Consider the following 15,014-nt stretch of genomic DNA (forward strand, 5'->3'; position numbering starts at 1 on the left):
TATCGGCTTCTTACCCCCTCCTCCTCCTGCCTCTTCAAGCAGCTATCCTGCTCTGTGTCGCCTCTGCTCATTCTCCCTGTCATGCTGCAGGCCAAGGGGGATACAAGCTACTGCACCTATGTCTGGGAGCAACTGCTCTGAGTCGACCCCTTGCAAGCCAGTACCAAGTCCTTGAGCGTGTCCCACACCACCCCTGGTTACATGCTGATTAACCTCATGATCTGCTTACTCTGCATACTTACGGCACACGCTCCCAGCGCCGATGCTAACGCCCTCACCAAAATGGCATCTGGCGTGGCCTGCACCAGAAGTGTGCGCGAGCTGCTTGGATGCCATTTTGGACACAAAACAGCACCTGTAGCGCCGAAAAACTGGGCACTACGAAGCCAAATTTCTAGCCCTGTATCTTTTTTATGCATAATTACATCCTCCTAATGTAATGTATTATGTCAATGCATTCTAATTACGTTTGGTTAATTTCCCGTCAACGTGTCTGCCCATGTTTACTCACTAATGAGAAACCATGGGTATCAGTTATGGCGTTACTTCTTATCACCTTCCAGGACATCCATAACACAAGCCTAGTCATCCCACACTAACTGCCCTACAATTACTTGACTGATTTACTACATCTTCTCATGGATGGTTAGTGAGGTAATATCTCCAGTAGTTCCAGGCCTGGCCTTGCACTTTTGCAGCCACTGTAGAATTAGTCTTTAATATGTGTGTGTATATATTTTATATTAAAGAAATATAGGGCTAGTCTACCTCATATGCCTATTTTTACAATTGGTACTGAGGATGCGGGGTTTGTTTTACAGCTCACACCTGACCTGAGAACGCTTGATGCAACTATAACAACATAGGAATTTCTGTCTTAGGCTCTGTATAGTTCAAGCAGGGAAGTACAAACCAGAAGAGCAGAGACAGTCAACCTTCCCTTTTTCTAAACACAGTAGAAGTCAGGGGAGTGACAGGTGGAAAGCAAGGGAAAAATCCAATTAGATCAGGAATGAGTTAGTTATCCTTTGAGCTAGGTGTAACTTGAATTGTACACTATAAAGGCTGGGTGATAGCCGGTGTTGGGTGCTAATGTATGTTTAAGTTCTTAATAGCATTGTATGTTATTGTATTCATGCTAATGATTGACAGACAGCATTAAAAGATTTAATATGAGTCTTTCAATGTTCTTTGCCAATAAAATTGGCACCCGAACTAGAAGATTGAGGACACATGCCTGTGATTTCCCGATATTCATGGCAAGTGGGCAAAGCTGCCCACCAACAGCACCATCTCAGAAAATTACCCCCCATTATTTCATCGAAATAAACTTAACCAAGTAGGTGACCCTGTAAGCATGCGTCTGTTGAAGAATATGCTGAATATCCTTTCTAATCTCCAGTAAGCACTTGCCACAATTTGGAGTTATTTATTAAGACTGAGAATGTTAATCCTGGACACAATTGAGAAAAAAGATGCAGGCTTCAGTCCATAAGAGGTTCCTTATGGAAACTGTAATAAAGCCACAAACATGAGATAAAGCGTGACTTTAAAACATGCAAACCTTAATGACTGTAATTCCATCAAGCGTTATTCTATGTGAACACTGTACAAATAGCACAAACAAAGCCCTTTCTTTGTAAATCTTTTGTACTCTTATTGTATATTCGTTGAATCCACAGTTAATATTTGATAACCGGGACTAAATACATGCGGGAGAATGAGTTGGCTTCATTCAAGGATATTGTAAAAGAGGACTGAGACTGGCTCCTTCTAGATATAAGTATTGAAAGTATTCTTTGTGCTGTATTAGATTGACAAGATAGCTTTGCTTCTGTAAATTATTTAAGTATAAGTACATTTGATTCATTTTTTTTAGCCTGTGCAAATCTGGTTAAGCTTGTGACACTTTCTGTCACCTGATAGATTGAAGATATAATGGGAACTCTATATACATTTCAGTAACAATCTAGCCCAATTATGACGAATGATTAGACCTGGGCTCTGTTAACTCTGCAAAGTACAAGTGACAGATTTAGATTTTAGACAGCCAGGGACACCATCTATTTACAGAAACTGTCGCCAAGCCATTTGAACAAACAAATACAATGATTTAAGAAACCCTCCTATAACAGAGAAGATTAGATGGAGCAGACCCCTTCTCTCATCAATACACATCTTAAATAACCACACACCCCCACCCCTCCTCCACCCCCCAACCACCAATTGTACTATAGTTTTATATATATTACATTTTCTTAAAACATCCTATTTTCATTCGTGAAAAACAGCCAGTCTCTGTTCAGGGTGAGCTGACTGCAAAGGTCAGAAGGCCATCAGCACTGAAGAATGAGCGACATCTTGCATCACAGGAACAACAATGCAATGGTTGAACAATAGAAGAATAAAGCGATCATAAAATAATCTGCCTCCTCTAAAGTACAAAGATACAGATTATAGGAAGATACAGAGTATAAGACTTTTAAAGAAACAGGATGGTGGACCTTATTTATATATTTCATTTACTGGGTTTGGCAGAGTCTTGAAGCTTGAATTCACCCATGAAATCTCTGGCTTTTTGCCTCACCCACGAGATGGGCAGAAGGGAGGTTTAGTATATGGAGATACATACAGCCAAGTATGGGGCAAGGAGCTATGAGTGTAAGAACATAAGAATTAGGAGCAGGAGTAGGCCATATGGCCCCTCGAGCCTGCTCTGCTATTCAATAATCCACTTTCCTGCCCAATCCCCATATCCCTTGATTCCCCTAGAGTCCAAAAATCTATCTCAATCAGCCTTGATCATACTCAACGATTCAGCATCCACAGCCCTTTGGGATAGAGATTTCCAAAGATTCACAACCCTCTGACTGAAGAAATTCCTCCTCATCTCAGTCTTAAATGGCCTACCCCTTAGCTGAGATTATGTCCCCGAGTTCTAGACTCTCCAGTCAGGGGAAAGAGCCTCTCAGCATCTACCCTGTTAATCCCCCTCAGAATCTTGTATGTCTCAATGAGATCACCTCTCATTCTTCTAAACTCCAGAGAGTATAGGCCCATTCTACACAATCTCTCATCATAGGACAACCCTCTCATCCCAGGAATCAATCTAGTGAGCCTTCGTTGCGCTGCCTCTAAGGCAAGTATATCCTTCCTCAGATAAGGAGACCAAACTGTGCACAGTACTCCAGGTGTGGTGTCACCAAAGCCCTGTACAATTGTAGCAAGACTTTCTTACTCTTATACTCCAACCCCGTTGCAATAAGCCTGATACCCTTTTCTCTTCCTCAATACATACATATAACCATACTTAAATTAATAGCTTTGGCATTGTTAAATCCTGCAACACAAATTGGATTATAATGCTAAAGAGATGACAGCACATTAATTTTATAGTATCATGCAACGTAAATTAAACCCATTCCACAATTTACAGAGATTTAGACATTACTCTTGTTATTTTATTATTAATAAATTAATATATATTCATTGCTGCATGTGCTGGATCATATTTTATTACATAGCAGTGCTAGAGTGTATTAACCGAGCCCCATGTCATCGTACCTCTGCCAGGCCTGCAGAGAAGTGGTTACAGTTCTTGTGCATGAGATGGTAGGCATTGCCCTTGAACTCCTTCCCAAGCTCTTCAATAATTTTGTCGACATCTTCCTCTGTGAAGTCCGTGGTACCAAGGGCGATGGCCTCTCTGAATAAAAACAACAGTTTTGTTTTCAGGAATATTATTTTATATGCGCAGCGGTGCAGGTCTCCCATGCCATTGCTCACGGTGAGTCAGGGGATATGCTGTACATGACAATAACGATGCCCTGCCATGTATTACCAGAGGTCACTGATTAACATTGATAGAATAACTTCATTTGAGTATTTAATACATGGAATTCTGAGATATTTATTCGTGTTTTAGGGGGTGGATTTTCATGATTCTGTACAGGTTTCTGTTGAGAGCTCTAAATCAGTAGCCTTAATTATTACTGCCTGTTCCTAAACCAATATACCCATCTTTCTTTTAAAAAGTTCAGGATACACAGAAAGATAGTAAGCAAGATATACTAGTTTTGAGATAAATGGCTGGGCAAAATTTTGATTGGCCCCCAGCGGAAGTGTAGCGGAGTAGGCTGTGAGTCTGCCCAAGTGAGAAGGCCCAGACCCACAATTATGGGAAAGGGGGTCTTTTACATACTCGAAGCAACACATTGTCAGTCCTAAAGAGGACAGAAGGCCCAAAAAAAGGTACGTTTTCACCATCTTCAGCTCCCAATGCAGCCAGCAGGGGATTGGTAGCTGGAAGAGTTTTGGGACCTTTCTTGGGCCTCAGCAAGACTGATGCCAGCTCTAAGATGGCTTGGGCATCACTTAGGCCTTTCAAGGGCAGATTTCCTGGGGAAGCATGGGACCTGTCCCAAGTACAGTCCTCTGATGTGGGGGTGGGGGTGGTGGGTGGCAGGAGAGGTGGACTGAGCAGATGATCCATCAATAGCCTCCCACTAGAAAATGCCTCTCTGTGAAATGCGGGACAGAATCCGGGGGAACCGGGTTATCCAGGTCTGGCAGGATGGGCAGAGAGGCCCAAATTCTGACTGCATTGGATGGGGATACAAGGTTTTTGTTTTTTCACTTATGAGATTTGGGTGTCGCTGGCAAAGCCAGCATTTATTGCCCATCCCTAGGTTCTGGTGCCACTGGATGCAGGTCTGACAGTACTGAGGTGGTGGTGGTGGGTGGGTGTGGTCTGGGGCCTGGCAGCACTAGAGGGTGGGCCTTTGCATTATTGGTGCGAGGAGTCCAAAGGTCTGGTAGCACTGGGTACAGGAGGGCTCCAGAATCTGATAACACTGGGGAAGTAATGGGGTATAGTAGTACTGTGTGTGGGAGAGATGGAGGGTTGGCATCAGTGGAGGGCTCATTGGATCTGTTGGTATTAGTGGGGTTTTACCGGGCTCCAATAGTTTCAAGAACCATAGTGCCAGCCACCTTCTTCTTGCCCCCAACTCACTCTTGCCTTTTTCCCCAGTTGCCTCCTCATAACTCGTTCTCAACCCCTCAAGGCCTTTTGTTGGCTAAAAACTGTTTTCCAGTCGTAAGACTGGCACATTTAACCACCATATCAACCATAGGATATTCCCCATTTCACAGCATCCGCTGAATGTCTCTCTCCCACCTCTCCTGACTAATGCTACTTCACTTGTCTGTCTGTTTTTCATATATGGGCATTAACAGCAGAATACTTGACAACAAGAATATCACAGTGCAGTCTGATTCAATCCTCACTAATGCCACCCACATGCATTATCTAACACAATCATTGGATAGTAATCAGCAATAGCTATCTTGACTGAGTTTTCTAATCTATCGGCCAAGGGTGCTGAGAACACTTATATTGCACCACCATCATCTAGGGCAAAAATTAAATAACTCAGCTCATATTCGGAGTTAAATCTGGGACTTTCCTGGTCTGTATGGCTCAGTTCCAAACTGATTCATGCATTGAACAAGTGGGCCCTCAGGGGCTCCCCTCTGAATTTCCAACAAACCATTTACTAAGATAATCCAGGAACATAACAGCTTCTTTCATAAGAACATATGAAATAGGAGCAGGATTAGGCCATTTGGCCCCTCGAGCCTGCTCCGCCATTCAATAAGATCATGGCTGATCTTCTATCTCAACTCCACTTTCTGCACTATCCCCATATCCCTTGATTCCCTTAATATCCAAAAATCTATCAATTTCTGTCTTGAATATACTCAACGACTGAGCCTCCACAGCCCTTTGGGGTTGAGAATTCCAAAGATTCACCACCCTCTGAGTGAAGAAGTTTCTCCTCATCTCAGTCCTAAATGGCTGACCCCTTATTCTGAGACTGTGACCCCTGGTTCTAGACTCCCCAGCCAGGGGAAACATCCTCCCTGCACCTACCCTGTCAAGCCCTGTAAGAATTTTGTATGTTTCAATGAGATCACCTCTCATTCTTCTAAACTCCAGAGAATATAGGCCTAGTCTACTCAATCTCTCCTCATTAGGACAATCCCCCCATCCCAGGAACCAGTCTGGTGAACTATCATTGCACTCCCTCTATGGCAAGTATATCCTTCCTTAGGTAAGGAGACCAAAACTGTACACAATACTCCAGGTGTGGTCTCACCAGGGCCCTATATAATTGCAGTAAGATGTCTTTACTCTCATACTCAAATCCTCTTGTAATAAAGGCCAACATGCCATTCGCTTTCCTAATTGCTTGCTGTACCTGCATGTTAACTTTCAATGATTCGTGTACAAGGACACCCAGGTCCCTCTGAACACCAACATTTCCCAATCTCTCACCATTTAAAAAATACTCTGCTTTTCTATTTTTCCTACCAAAGTGGATAACTTCACATTTCTCCACATTATATTCCATTTGCCATGTTCTTGTCCTTTCACTTAGCCTGTCTATATCCCTTTGAAGCCTCTTTGAATCCTCCTCACAACTTACATTCCCACCCAGCTTTGTATCATCAGCAAACTTGGATATATTACATTTGGTCCCCTCATCCAAATCATTGATATAGATTGTGAATAGCTGAGGCCCAAGCACACATCCTTGCGGTACCCCACTAGTTACAGCCTGCCAATCCGAAAATGACCCGTTTATTCCTATTCTCTGTTTTCTGTCCTTTAACCAATCCTCAGTCCATGCTAGTATATTACCCCCAATCCCATGAGCTCTAATTTTGTTTAATAACCTCTTGTGTGGCACCTTATTGAATGCCTTCTGAAAATCCAAATACACCACATCCACTGGTTCCCCTTATCTATTCTGATAGTTACAACCTCAAAAAACTCTAACAGATTTGTCAAACACGATTTCCCTTTCATAAATCTGTGTTGACTCTGCCCAATCCTATTATTATTTTCTAAGTGCGCTGTTACCACATCCTTAATAATAGATTCTAGCATTTTCCCTACGATGGATGTCAGGCTAACTGATCTGTTGTTCCCTGTTTTCTCTCTCTCTCCTTTCTTATATAGTGGGGTTACATTTGCTACCTTTCAATCTGCGGGAACCATTCTAGAATCAATGCAATTTTGGAAAATGACAACCAATGCATTCACCACCTCCATCAGGTCCAGGGGATTTATCGACTTTCAGTCCCATTCACTTCTCCAGTACTATTTTTTTACTAATACTAATTTCTTTCAGAAGAAGCCTCGAATATCAGCAGAAGCCTCCATTTAAGGTATTTGTGAATGGAGCAGGGCCTGACTCACAGAGCAAGGCCTGACCCACAGAGCAAGCAAGCGAGCGAGCAAGGTCTGACTCACAGAACAAGGCCTGACTCACAGAGCGAGCGAGCAAGGCCTGACTCACAGAGTGAGGCCTGATTCAGAGAACGAGGCCTGACTCACAGGACAAGGCCTGAATCACAGAGTGAGCAAGCAAGGCCTGACTCACAGAACAAGGCCTGAACCATAGAGTGAGTGAGCAAGTCCTGACTCACAGAACGAGGCCTGAATCATAGAGCGAGTGAGCAAGGCCTGACTCACAGAATGAGGCCTGAATCATAGAGCGAGTGAGCAAGGCCATATTCAATTAGAGGGTGAGAAGGTTGGATCTCAAACAAGCGTGCTAAGCTTGAATAAAGGAGACTATGAAGGTATGAGAGCGGAATTGAGTAGAGTGGATTGGGAAAATAGATGATACATGATCAGTGGTGTATATTTAAGGAGTTATTTTACAACTTCCAAAAAATATATATTCCACTGAGAAGAAAAGGGTGTAAAAGAAAAGACAGCCATCCGTGGCTAAGTAAAGAAATTAAGGATAGTATTCAACTAAAAACAAGGGCACATAAGGTAGCCAAATCTAATGGGAGGATAGAGGATTGGGAAAACTTTAAAAGACAGCAAAAAATAACAAAAAGATTGATTAAGAAAGGGAAGATAGATTATGAAAGTAAATTAGCAAAAAATATAAAAACAGATAGTAAGAGTTTTTATAGTTATATACAAAGAAAAAGGGTGGCTAAAGTAAATGTTGGTCCCTTAGAGGATGAGACCGGGAAATTAATGGTGGGAAATATGGAGATGGCAAAAACACTGAATGAATATTTTGTATCAGTCTTTACAGTAGAAGACACTAAGAATATCCCAACACTAAACAAACAGGGGGCTATAGGGGGGGAGGAGCTAAACGCGATCAAAATCACTAAGGAAGTGGTACTCGGTAAAATAATGGGACTCAAGGCGGATAAATCACCTGGACCTGATGGCTTACATCCTAGGGTCTTGAGGGAAGTGGCGGTAGGGATTGTGGATGCATTAGTAATAATTTTCCAAAACTCCCTGGACTCAGCAAAGGTCCCGGCAGACTGGAAAACTGCTAATGTAACACCCTTATTTAAAAAGGGCAGTAGACTGAAGGCTGGAAACTATAGACCGGTTAGCCTAACGTCTGTGGTAGGTAAAATTTTGGAGTCCATTATTAAGGAGACAGTAACAGGACATTTGGTTAATCATAATTTAATAGGACAAAGTCAGCATGGTTTTATGAAGGGGAAGTCATGTTTGACAAATTTGCTGGAGTTCTTTGAGGAAGTAACATATAGGGTGGATAAAGGGGAACCAGTGGACGTAGTGTATTTAGACTTCCAAAAGGCATTTGACAAGGTGCCACACAAAAGATTATTGCTTAAGATAAAAAATCACGGGATTGGGGGTAATATTTTGGCATGGATGGAGGATTGGCTATCTAACAGAAGGCAGAGAGTTGGGATAAATGGTTCATTCTCAGACTGGCAATCAGTAACTAGTGGTGTTCCGCAGGGGTCAGTGCTGGGTCCCCAACTCTTTACAATCTATATTAACGATTTGGAGGAGGGGACCGAGTGTAACATATCAAAGTTTGCAGATGATACTAAGATGGGAGGGAAAGTAGTGAGTGAGGAGGACATAAAAATCCTGCAAGGGGACATAGACAGGCTAAGTAAGTGGGCAGAGATTTGGCAGATGGAATACAATACTGGAAAGTGTGAGGTTATGCACTTTGGCAGGAAAAATCGTAGAGCAAGTTATTATCTTAATGGCAGGAAACTGGAAAGTACTGAAGTACAAAGGGATCTGGGGGTCCTGGTGCACGAAACTCAAAAGGTTAGTATGCAGGTGCAGCAAGTGATTTAGAAGGCCAATGGAATGTTGACTTTCATTGCTAGGGGGATAGAATATAAAAATAGGGAGGTATTGCTTCAGTTGTACAAGGTATTGGTGAGACCGCACCTGGAATACTGCATACAGTTTTGGTGTCCATACTTAAGAAAAGACATACTTGCTCTTGAGTCAGTACAAAGAAGGCTCACTTGGTTAATCCCGGGGATGAGGGGATGGACATATGAGGAGAGGTTGAGTAGATTGGGACTCTACTCATTGGAGTTCAGAAGAATGAGAGGCGATCTTATTGAAACATATAAGATTGTGAAGGGGTTGGATTGGGTGGATGTGGGGAGAATGTTCCCGATGATGGGTGAAACTAGAACTAGGGGGCATAGTCTTAGAATAAGGGGCTGCTCTTTCAAAACTGAGATGAGGAGGAACTACTTCACTCAGAGGGTGGTAGGTCCATGGAATATGCTGCCCCAAAAAGCTGTAGAAGCTACATCATTATATAAATTTAAAGCAGAAATAGACAGTTTCCTAGAAGTAAAGGGAATTAAGGGTTACGGGGAGCAGGCAGGAATTTGGACATGAGTCTAGGTTCGGATCGGACATGGCCCTGTGGGTAGCGGAGCGGGCCCAGGGGCCGTGTAGCCTGGTCCTGCTCCTATCTCGTGTGTCTAATTCTGTTAGATTCAGGAGATGGTCTGTGATAGTAGATTGGTGGTTAGGATCAGATCAGCCATGATCTTATTAAATGGCGGAGCAGGCTCGAGGGGCCGATTGGCCTACTCCTGCTCCTATTTCTTATGTTCTTATGACTCACAGAACGAGGCCTGAATCACAGAGCCTGCTCAGTAAACGATCACGGCCAGGAGCTGAGGCAACACTGAGGTTTTTGGCAGGGTCTGACATCACATAAAAATACTTTAAAAAGGGCTAATTTCAGCAGCAGCTAAAACCAGAATAGGTGGCAGGAAACTGGTTTAAGCAAGCATTAAATAAAAATAAAAAGCCTGAGTGAGATAAATGTCACAAGTCCACCATTAAGTAAGGGATTATTTCTGTGAAAACCAACAGTTGGTTTATTTTACATCTTTTACAATGTTGTTTTTGTAAAGGTGTGTAAAGTTCTTTTTTTGTTTGACCATGATTATTGGGAGCTTTGATGGTACAGCAGTTATTTAGCGACATGCTGTGTGATCCTGTATAGCTATGCATAAATATGGGACCAGTGCCAGGGGAATAAAAAACTAACAGTCAATGTAAATAAAGCGCAGGAGCCTGTGAATGGACGTCCATTATACAGAGTTTGTAAGAGTTGAGCTCAGAGCAATTTGCCTTCAGGCTCCTATTAATTTGGAGTTCTGAACTCAACAGTCATCAGTAAAAAGGTTTTGGAAATTGAATTTACCTTAATGGGACTGAAAATTCACATACACTGAAGTCTGGTGACCAGAAAATAAATGTTTATATCTGATCTGCATATAAAAATCTCCAAGACAAGCTTGTTTAGTGTGAATAATATACATATAAAATGCAACCATTTTATTAAGAGAATCTCTAATTGATATATTGATTGTTAGACTCTGATCTTTAATTTTAATTCATTTATGTGCTCACTAGAGCACGGGATATTAATGCTCAGAGATGAAGCAGGTTTTCCACTTTAACACCTGCTGTCAGCATCGAGGGCTCAGGTTAGTAAAACTCCCTTTTACTCTGTTTCAACCACAGAACTGCAATTCCTGCTGCACTCATTTTTCCACCGTACGTCAGGTTGTCAAGTTCAAATGGTGAGTAATCCCATTGAGATTGCAGTTTTGTGCAATGGCTTCGTCCAACTAATACCTGGGTTCAAATTGTCTGAAAATTCATTTACATAAGACCCAGAGAGTCTGTAAATATACCAGGCTTTCATCCTGGGCTGGGTTTGAACCAGAGTTGAAAGGTCAGTGCTTTAACCCCCTTTAACACTGAAGCCCCCAGCTCTTCTCAATTAATAGATGGATATATCGTAAAAATAAATAGCTGTTTCTTAATATCCATTATTACAAGTCAGTTTGGGAATATCATAACATTGCTACGGTTACATTTAAAGCTGTATTACTAACCCGCATTCAATAGTCCATTGGAATCACTCATAGGTGGTTGATTTCTCAGTACTTAGACGAAGGTGACCATATTTTCCAAAACGAATCTGGGGACACACAGGGTGGGAGCACAGCAAAGTAGCCAGGATGCACTTCAAGAAAACCGGCATAATGACTTTGTTGCTTCTGCTAGTGAAATACGCGCAGAGACAATGCCATTTTCACTTTACACCGAATCTCGACAGTCAAATTTGTTAAAAGTACTGTTCAAAAGAGTACACCGAATCTCGAATCTTGTGTGTGCTCTGGCAATAGTGCTGTACCATCTATACTCTTTCCCAAATAACTTAACTTTTAATTTCTCAATTTTAAATCTGTTCCATATACGGTGAAACACCACCTGTCTCAGAAGGTTTCAGAAACCTTTTCCCGGTGGGAGAATTTCGAGCTTGCCTTATTCAGTTAAAAAAAACCCACAATGCACCACATTGATCTGAGGTAAAGTAAATCCATTCACCCACCAGCTCTCACTGCGCACTCGGCTTCTCCCGCACATTTTAAAGGTTCTGCCCTCCGGCCAGTCACTATTGGCTGAAACATGGAGTCAGGTGACTCAGTCACCCAGAATGCAGTGCGGCCCACGCTATCGATGGGGCCTTTTCCTCTCCACGCTGCATTGTGGGAAGGCGAGGCCGCCATTGTCGCCTCCATTCAACCGGCTCCTGGAATCTGTTCCTGAGCTCAAATCGGGTGGGAACGGGCTGAGAATCTCTTGATTCCCCATGAGTCCAAAAATCTATCCATCTCAGCCTTGAATATACTCAACGATTCAGCATCCACAGCCCTTTGGGGAAGAGAATTCCAAAGATTCACAACCCTCTGAGTGAAGAAATTCCTCCTTATCTGTCTTAAATGACCAACCCCTTATCCTGAGACTATACCCCTGAGTTCTAGACTCATCAGCCAGTGGAAAACAACTGCTCAGCAACTAACCTGTCAATCATCCTCAGAATCTTATGGGGGAAAAATTCAGTTGGTTGCGCCTCCGGTTAGTGCCTTAAGAGGGTGCTAATGGGATGCAAAGCAACTAGCGCCCGGGCGCGGCACTGCCCACGCCTCCCGCAAAATTCAGCGGGAGGTTAGTGGTGGCGCTAACCGGTAGCGCCCTGCGGTGCTGCGCCGCTGGCGATGACGTCATTGGCGTGCGCAGCGCCCCACTCACGCCCCGGCCACGATCTTCGGGAGCGCCCCTTGACTTACCGCAGGACGCTATGTCCGACGGGGTCAGGGGGGCGTACCAGCGGCCGGGGAGGCACAATTTAAAGACTAGGTGCAGGGCGGCCATTTTTGTTGCTGGCCACCTGCCAGCACCTGCCTGCGCTCCCATCCCAAACCTCCTGAAACGCCCCCCCAACCCCCCCCCCGCAGAGTGCTGGCTGCACTCCAAGTGCCCGGCACTTCTCTTGAGTGCCGGGCTCTTTTGCCTGCACTCCCGATCCCCGGGGGTCCAGCTGGGCCCCAGGTCACGCTGCACAAGGCCCCTCCCCTTTAAGAAGGGGAGGAAGGCCTGAAATACCATGGCATGACGTGCCGCAGCGTGTGGTGCTGCAGCACATAACACGCAATATTGACTCACAGCGCCCCAAGAGGGATGCGGGGCACTTCCAGAAGCGCCCCGCTTCCCTCTTGGGGCGCAACCACTCAATTTCCAGTGCGGGGACGCTAATTTTTCCGGGGCGCTACTTTTAGCGCCCCAGTGAAGCCCTATATGTTTCAATGAAATCATCTCTCATTCTTCTAAACTTCAGAGAGTGTAGGCCCAATCTAATTAATCTCTCCTCATAGGACAACCCTCTCATCCCAGGAACCAATCCTTCCTCCGCTAAGGAAACCAAAACTGTGCACAGTATTCCAGGTGTGGTCTCACCAAAACCTTGTACAATTGTAGCAAGACTTCCTTTCTCTTGTACTCCAACCCCCTTGCAATAAAGGCAACATGCCATTTGCCTTCCTAATTGCTTGCTGGAACTGCATGTTAACGCTGTGTTTCCTGTATGAGGACACCTAAATCTCTCTGAACACCAACATTTAATAGTTGCTCACCATTTCAAAAATATTCTGTTTTTCATGGACTGATGGATAAATATACAGTGATCACTGCTCTCACCCGATACGAATGGACTGGATAAATAGACAGGCTGGAATTTTCTGTACCTGGGCAGGTTGGGTGCGAGTCTTTGCCGTGGCAGGTCGCGACCATGTTCTGCATTTCATCCCACTCCTGAGATCGACTTTCCATTAATGGCGCCTATTAAGGCAGCCCTGCGCGTTACCCGACCCTATTAAATGGTGCAGGTCTGATGATGTCATCGATGACGCATCTTCAGCCGGGATATTTAAAGGAGCCATGACCACATTGCATTTGAAGGTTCATCTAAGATAGTGCAGGCACTGCATGGCACCATTGGAGTGTTGCAAAGAGTGGCAAACATGACTGCACAGAGACAGAGGGCTGCACCCAGGTTCTCAGATGGCTCTCTCCATATGCATGTGGAGGGAGCGAGTGCACACAGGGAGGTCCTCTTCCTTTCCAATAGACAGAAGAGATCTCCCCAGCAGACCAAAGAAGCATGGCTCCAAATAGCAAAGGAGGTCAACAGCAGAGATGTTGCCAGGAGGACCTGGGTGCAGTGCCACAAACGTTTCAATGATCTCATTAGATCAGGAAAGATGAGTGCAAAGCCACACTCAACTTCATCCTGCTGTGCCTCTCATCACATCCCTATCACTCTGCCTTCCCAACCCTACTCCTGCACATCCTTACTCACACCAACATACCTTGCACCTCCACCCATCCTTCTCTCTCTATCTACATAATCACATTCCCCTCACACTCACCCTCATCCTTATGCAATCATACCAACTAACAACACACAAGGTGGCCACTTGCCATTGCCACCCATTCTATCATAGCCTCTAAAGATGTAGCCCATCCATTCCTTACATTAATTCCATCACTCTCACTCAACCTTCTCTTCATTCCCTCCTTGCAGGAGAAGAGAGCCCACAATAAGAAGGAGAGAACCGGAGGTGGCCCTCCATCATTGGCCACCTTAACATCAGCAGAGGAGGTCCTGGAAGTGTCAGGAGTTGCAGAGCAGCTGGAGGTGGGAGACAGAGAAAGGGGGACATCTCAGCAACCTGGTGACAGAATTACATCTCATACAACCACATGGCATACAGCAGTCACTCATATGGGGACTGATGTGAGCAGTCAGTGAATATTCATCATGTGCATAATGGTATCTGTACCCATTCTTGATATGACATATCAAACTTATCTCTTTACTGTCCCACAGGTCCATCAAGAGCCCCCCACACTGTCCAGGTGGAAGAGGAAGACGACTCCTCAGAGGAGCCTCCAGCTTCTGAGGATGCACCATCACCAGACAGAAGTGCACCCAGCACCAGCGCGGGGACGCACCCCTCGGTGAGTGCCATGCGAGATAAAGTAGTCTTGTCACCTGGTGTCTCACAAGTCACAAGTGAGCAAGAGGAGATGGTGGAGACAGGGACAGCAGTGGAGACACCTCGCCGGAGGGCACAGGACACTCCCAGCTCTGCTCAGTTGCATGCCTTGAGGGCTATCCAGAAAGAAGGTGGTCCTGGAGATGCAGCAAGAAGTGCAGGAGGCTGTGATGGGTTTTGCGACCGCGATGTCTGCAAATGTGCAGAGAATGGAGGAGACCATCTCCAACATGAACACCACCATGTCG

The 15,014-nt window shown here is 44.4% G+C and overlaps 1 protein-coding gene across 1 annotated transcript in view; it reads right to left on the bottom strand.

The window, feature by feature from the left end:
- The window catches only part of LOC147109552 (deubiquitinase DESI2), a 149,685-nt gene that overhangs the window by 58,828 nt on the left and 75,843 nt on the right, over positions 1 to 15,014 (bottom strand). The window contains exon 4 of the mRNA XM_086002320.1: positions 3,565 to 3,706. Within this exon, the coding sequence (XP_085858446.1) occupies positions 3,565 to 3,706 (142 nt within the window). The remainder of the gene's footprint in view (positions 1 to 3,564; positions 3,707 to 15,014) is intronic.

This window comes from Somniosus microcephalus, chromosome 12 (assembly GCF_052327205.1).
Source record: "Somniosus microcephalus isolate GS21.2 chromosome 12, FLI_Smic_1.0, whole genome shotgun sequence".
In the NCBI taxonomy this organism is placed as follows: Eukaryota; Metazoa; Chordata; class Chondrichthyes; order Squaliformes; family Somniosidae; genus Somniosus; species Somniosus microcephalus.